Raw genomic sequence first — 6,442 nt, forward strand, 5'->3', positions numbered from 1 at the left:
AGAGTACGCTATCAAGTCCCGTCGCTGCTACCATTGTGGGGGCGTATGTGTTCTTGGGCAAGACACTTAACAGCAATTGCTCCAACCCAGTGGTCACTAATTGGTTGATTTGATATCATTTTTTGCAACTTAATTCTAGCCAAAAGAATAACAAATCGTATTTAAGACTATTCAAAATTATAACTTATAAATATCAACAAAAACTAGGTATTTTATATTTGTTGCAAAAATATCCAAAATTTAAAATGTTAGAATTTAAATCTAAAAAAGTGGACGATTTCAAAAGTATTTGAACTTAACTGTTTTTATGGATTTCTTTTAAATGAAATGAAAATACATTTGTAAGAGAAAATAAAAAGGTATACATATATACACTGCAAAACTGTGCTAAAACAGTTTGGTATTTGAGACTAATTGTGCGATACAAATGCCATTCATGTACACAGTTTTTGGTGGCAAAAATTTTCAATTTTAAACTAACAGTATTTACGATAGAAAAGCATAAATAACAAATAAGGCAATAAAATTCAATAGAAATGGGCGCAAAACCTGGGAAGGCAGAGTAAATTGATTTTTTTCACAGAAATGTATATCTTACTATTTCTGCATTAAAAAATATGAATGGAAAAAGTACAACAGCAAAAATTTTTAAGAGTAAAAAGCATGATATACAACCAAAAACGTTTTTTTTTCACAAAACACAGGTCTAACTATCCCTGCCTCCCCTGCATTAAAAAAATGAACAGAAAAGTAGAAAAAATGCAACAGAAACATTTTTTTTAAGAGTGAAAAACGTGATAAACAACTTTGCTTAAATTAGCGCCCAAATTTCGCTTTAAAAGTCCAGTTTTAATTTTCGCTAATAAATCTTGTTTCTGCTTCAAACTTTCACAGTTTTTATAGGCTTGTACAAGCAGATAGGGAGTAGGGTATAACTGTGTTATGGCATCAGCTTTGTCATAAGACATACCATGTAACTGCATTAATTGTCTTACAAACATTTCTGTGAAAGTAAGCCCTTTTCCTTTTAAACTACCGTCGTTAAAATCGTCGAAACTCAGCAGTTTTTGGACACTCTTTTCGTCATTACAAGTTTTTTGTACTTCAGCAATTTCGCAAGCTAGCAGAGTTTTATCTCTGTACATTTTCTTCAATTTCGTGGTCAGAATTCCCAAATACTGCGCTGTAGCCGCAATATTTTCGCTATATTTCACAAAAATATCATCGACAAATTGTGTATTGATAAGCGCTTGACGTAGCGTTTTTTCCGGCAAACTTTGATGCTGTATTTTATTCATATCCTCAACTAAATACACAATTTTTTTGGCCCCGCACTGTTTAAGCCGGATTTTTTGCTCATGAAAACGACCATCTCGAATCGACATTGCTAAATCTGCCATGCATTTTCTTTCAACGATATAATTCAGTACAATTTCCCTACCATTTCCAGTATAGGATTTTTCCTTAGCTACCCATACAAAGTCCCCAATTTGTAAAACGCGGTCAATAGTTTCCACATTAAGTTTTTGAATCTCTCTTTGCATTTCCTTTTTTCTTTTATCGCCTGAGACTTCTCTCGTATCCACACACAAAACAATGTCAAAATTTCCAGGTTCCAATCGAAACTCGATGTTTCCGCCACTAGAGTGAGCTAGAGAGCATTGTGGGTTGCTATTAGCAACACTACTTTTAATTTCTGGAGTATTATATGGATTTTTACCTTGCGATATATCTTCGTCACTGCTTAAAGTAAGGTCTACACATTTAGGTGGCTGTTCAATCACTTCAATATCTGGGTCAGAATCAGAAAATTGAACCAATTGGGCTTTAGGTTTCAAAACTGCACAGTTTTTAGTGTTTTTATTCAATTTTTTCACCGTTTTTTGCTTTGATTTTACCCTGTCTACTAAATTGATCATTTCGCATTCAGAATCAGAGTCAGAAAAATTGACTAAATTTTCTTTTTGTTTTGTCTTTTTCCACAAGTTTTCTATAGTATTTTGATTACTATTTTGCGATTCGGTGTCCAATTTTTGCAGGAACTCTAGACCAGTGTTCGTTATTCCTTTTTTTTGATTTTCAATGTCCAATTTTTGCGCCAGCTCCAACCCAGAGTCTGTTATTTCATATTTAGCTGGATTGCTATGTTTCTTTACCAGTTCTTTATTAATTAAGGTTGCCATACTACTCCATGCTGTATACTGACTTCCAGGGTCAGGCAGTGTAAAAGATTTCGTACAAAAAGTTTGCGCTTCTCTTTGCAACTCTGCTTTTTTCATATACCCAAAACTATTTTCCGAAGCTTTATTTCTAGACAGTGCAATTAATAGAGCATAGGCACCGGAATTTTTTACAGGGACATAAGTTCGCTGTTTACGATTCACATTAGAGTTAACTTTTAGGGTTTTTTGCTTCTTTTTATTAGGTTCCGTTTCCAAACTTTTCCACCAGCTTTCAGAAACCTGTCGAGACTGTTCTAAAAATTCTCTGGGCGTGACGCCTTTTTCTTTGGAATCCTTTCCAAGTCTAGTGTCTAGCATAGCGCAGATTTTTTCGCCAAAGTTAGCCAAAATAACCGCTTCTTTACCAGACTGTAAAGGTAGCCCATACTTTTCTAAAGACTTGTATGCTTTGTTGTAAGTATGGTATGATTTTAATTCCTTTTCTGAAGCGTCATCTTTCCATTCTTTTAAATAGGAGAGAAAAAGACGGTTTGGACAAGAATCAACTTTTCTTTTTTTGCCAAATTTTTGCATTATAAATTTAAAGTTTTCACAGTTTACTGTAAATATTTTTACATTAAAAAATACGGTGCTAGTGAAGAATATCCCCCCCCCCCACACCGTATTTGCTAACCACTAACCCCTAGGTTAGGTGTTGATGGTTAGGGCCTTTAGGGGGCTAGTGGTTATAGGGGTTAGCAAATAACGGGGGGGAAGTATTTTACATAGCTGATATATTATGTTATATATTAATATTACAGTTTTATTAACTAAAACGTTAACGTATATCAACTATAAACGTGAATTTTAAGTGAAAAAAAAAACAATATTTTTTGGCTGGTGAACAGAAAATAGGTTACCATACTGTGCTTATTCTTTCCAATACAGGTAACTAAAATATAACATTTATAAAAGAAAACAGCAACCTCTAAAAAATTTTCTAAACTTTATTTTGATTAAATTTTCGCGGGGGGATTTTCCCGCTGTTGTTCGACTACAGAAATCATCTAAAAATACGAAATTGTTTTTTTAATATTTAATAAAATAAAAACGAAACAAAAATCACAGTTTTGTATAATAATTTTTTTTTAATAAAGTATCACGTTTTTTTGTAATTCATTTTAAAACCGTAAAAAAATAATTGTCATTGCCACGGTTTAAATGTAACTCCACTATAGCAACAAAGCTAAACAAAATATTTCAAATTAAATTCGGAATTTTGTTGTTTTATTTTAAAACTCAATAATCTAGTCGTTTATACACCGTTTTTTAAACGTCTTTTCTTCAGAAGTGTTAGGATAATACGGTGTTCGTTAACATATATAAAAATTCTGTGTATACTAACATTTATTGGCGGTTTAAAAGCAAAATATGGACGCCGATTTTGATATAGACGAACCTAGAACTCGGCCCAAAAAAGGCAGAAGGGCTCGGGGGAGCCCACAAGACCAGGCTGTTAAACAAGGTATGGTTATGTAATATATGTAGCTACACCAAATGCATTATTCTTATAATTGCTCCTAAATTGTCATCGATTTATAATAAAAGTACCTAAAACATTTATTGTTGAAACTTTACAGCGAGCGAGCATGAGGTGTGTGAAACAGAACATCCGTGTTAAAACGACTGTAGTTTTCCAGTCATGCCAGGATAAATCAAGTTACAATTATTCATTTTTTTAATTCACTCACAAAGTAATATACGGGGTAAATCGTAAGATGTATGAAACAGAACACCCGTAGTATATCAACAGTCATTTTCCAGCCATGCAAGGATAAGGCAAGTTATATTCATTCATTTTTTAAATTTAATCAAGTAACTCGTAAACTGGCACAAGGTGTGTGAAACAGAACACCCGTGTTATAACGACTGTATTTTTCCACCCATGCGAGGATAAATAAGTTACATTCATTCATTTATCCATTACAGAGTCTCAACAGTCACCTATGGTGACCGAAAAATCATCACGAAAATCTTCTGCCGCACGCCCCTCTCGGCGGCAGACGGGATGGGACACTAGCGCTCCTTCTGAGGACATTTTGGACTCCAGGCTCCTCCAAACAGGAGCAGAGAGTCCGGAAGCAGAAGAGGATGACCTCCAAGCGATTCCGGATTTAGACGAAATTCAAGACGATGACTTGGAAAATGAAATCGCTGCTCCGCCATCTGCGAATTTTGCCGCAATGGCTACATACAAGTATGTGTAATGTCTGGTTATAGAAATTCTGGATTTTTTGTAAGAAATGTACTTGGTGTGTTCATAGTTGCTTGCTGTCAAGTTATAACATGGATGTCTTCTTATACACCAGACACACATGGTGTATTCATACACCCCATGCTCACTGTTGAGTTATAACATGGGTGTCTTCTTATACACCAGACATACATGGTGTATTCATTCATGCACCTCATGCTCACTGTTGAGTTATAACATGGGTGTCTTCTTATACACCAGACACACATGGTGTATTCATACACCCCATGCTCACTGTTGAGTTATAACATGAGTGTCTTCTTATACACTAGACACACATGATGTATAAAAACTGAACACACACAAAAACCCAAGCATATGATAACTAATATAAACTATAGACACAAGGTGTATGAAACAGAACACCCATGTTAAGCTTATAATGACTGTCATTGCCCGCCACGCATAGATAAATAAAATACCTCATTATTTTAATGAAAACTTTTTCTTTAGTTTTCCATCTATAAATTGATGTATGTAACCTGCTCTATTCTAAATGGCCTGAAAACGACAGTCGTTATAACACAGGTGTTCTGTTTCATACACCTCGTGCCAGCTTACGAGTTTTTTTTTTTTTTTTTTTTCAGATAACGAGTTTTACCAGTATTATTTTTGGGAGATTTTTTATTTATGTTTATGCGTGGCTGATAATTTGGACAGCCCATTAGTGACCACTGGGTTGGAGCAATTTTAAGACTTGAGTCTTTTTCACAGAGAATTGGATAACGACCTTATGAATCGATCAGCATTTCGAATTCTAGATGGCATAGACCTAAAACTGCTGACTAAGCATTTATCTGCTGAAAACGAGGTCAAAATTGAAAAGGATACAGTTTGGGAATGGGAAAAAATCTTCGCGGACGTCTCTTCTTCGTTAAAAGGGAAAAAAATTAACAAAGAACCGTCTGTGTCGGAGCAAGGGGACAGAATTGTATGATTTATAAATGGGATTGGGAAAAATGGTCCAATTTTGTTTTAAAACTTAAATTTCTGATTTTTTGCCCAATTTTGTAATAAATCTGTTATTTAAGTACATTTTTCAAACCTAGGTGCAACATTAATAGTATTCCGATATTTCTGCTAATAAAAAGTAATAAAAAAACTGGAATTAAAATAAGTTCTGGTTTATAAAATGTTAATTGTATTCTGTTATTTCTGCTATAGAATTGGGATTATTTTTCCACAGTGCAAAAATATCTATTCTATTAGTAATACAAAGCCCTAAATTAAAATTAGTTCTGGTATATATTAGTGTGGGGAAAATGGGACAGCTTTTCATTGACAGAAAAGGACTTTATTATTAAAGCTTTGGGGTAACTTGTGCAGTGTACAGGGAAGATTCTTGTTTTATGAAATATGTAAAATATATGTTGATTTCTTCAAATTTGGCCCGTTTCTCCTGTTTATAATATGTTGCTTTTATGTGTTACATAAAGCTGCGATTAAATATATAAAGTTTTATAAGAGAAAATTTCGTGTTATTTACATATATATAAATATATATTGTTGTAATGTAGTATTTAGCGTAAATGGGACAAAATATATTTCAGTTACTCGTTTATAAGCTGCGTTTTTTAATGTTTTGTGTAATGGTTATCTGTTTAACTTGTAAAACCATTCTGGGCGTATGTGTCATTGGGCAAGACACTTAACAGCAATTGCTCTAACCCAGTGGTCACTAATTTGTTTTCTAAATTAGAAGTCATACATAAAAAACAATTACCCACAAAGTTACATACCTTGAAGCAAGAACAGAACACCCGTGTTATAACGACTGTCGTTTTCCAGCCTTGCGGGATAAATAAGTTTTGTACAAAATATATGTAATGTTATCAATATAGAAATAACTGTAGTATGGTGGGGGAAAATGGGACACCTTAATGTTGTATTTTCTCGTCACATTTGATAGTAAACAAGAAAATACAAAGAAATATAAAACCGCATCCTCACGACTCCCATATAGACC

At 33.8% G+C, this 6,442-nt stretch overlaps 2 protein-coding genes across 2 annotated transcripts; one reads left to right on the top strand and one right to left on the bottom strand.

Annotated features, from left to right (window-relative positions):
* Positions 1-133: 133 nt before the first annotated feature.
* Positions 134-3,183, bottom strand: LOC149725715 (structure-specific endonuclease subunit MUS81-like). Its single transcript, XM_089891562.1, has one exon. It carries the CDS (start codon positions 2,754-2,756, stop codon positions 780-782), a length of 1,977 nt encoding a protein of 658 aa, XP_089747688.1. The 5' UTR covers positions 2,757-3,183; the 3' UTR covers positions 134-779.
* Positions 3,184-3,484: 301 nt separating this feature from the next.
* On the top strand, positions 3,485-6,036 carry LOC149725716 (intraflagellar transport protein 43 homolog B-like). The gene is made up of 3 exons (XM_089891569.1): positions 3,485-3,687; positions 4,152-4,419; positions 5,191-6,036. The coding sequence occupies exons 1-3, from the start codon at positions 3,594-3,596 to the stop codon at positions 5,411-5,413; spliced, it is 585 nt and encodes a 194-aa protein (XP_089747695.1). The 5' UTR covers positions 3,485-3,593; the 3' UTR covers positions 5,414-6,036.
* The last annotated feature ends 406 nt before the right edge of the window (positions 6,037-6,442 follow it).

The sequence above is a fragment of the Ciona robusta genome, chromosome 13 (genome assembly GCF_009617815.1).
Source record: "Ciona robusta chromosome 13, ASM961781v2".
Classification (NCBI taxonomy): domain Eukaryota; kingdom Metazoa; phylum Chordata; class Ascidiacea; order Phlebobranchia; family Cionidae; genus Ciona; species Ciona robusta.

Coding starts and splice junctions, on each gene's coding strand:
- LOC149725715 (XM_089891562.1), bottom strand. CDS start 2,756: ATGCAAAAATTTGGCAAAAAAAGAAAAGTTGATTCTTGTCCAAACCGT.
- LOC149725716 (XM_089891569.1), top strand. CDS start 3,594: ATGGACGCCGATTTTGATATAGACGAACCTAGAACTCGGCCCAAAAAA. Junction 3,688..4,151: donor AGACCAGGCTGTTAAACAAG/GTATGGTTATGT, acceptor TATCCATTACAG/AGTCTCAACAGTCACCTATG. Junction 4,420..5,190: donor GCCGCAATGGCTACATACAA/GTATGTGTAATG, acceptor TCTTTTTCACAG/AGAATTGGATAACGACCTTA.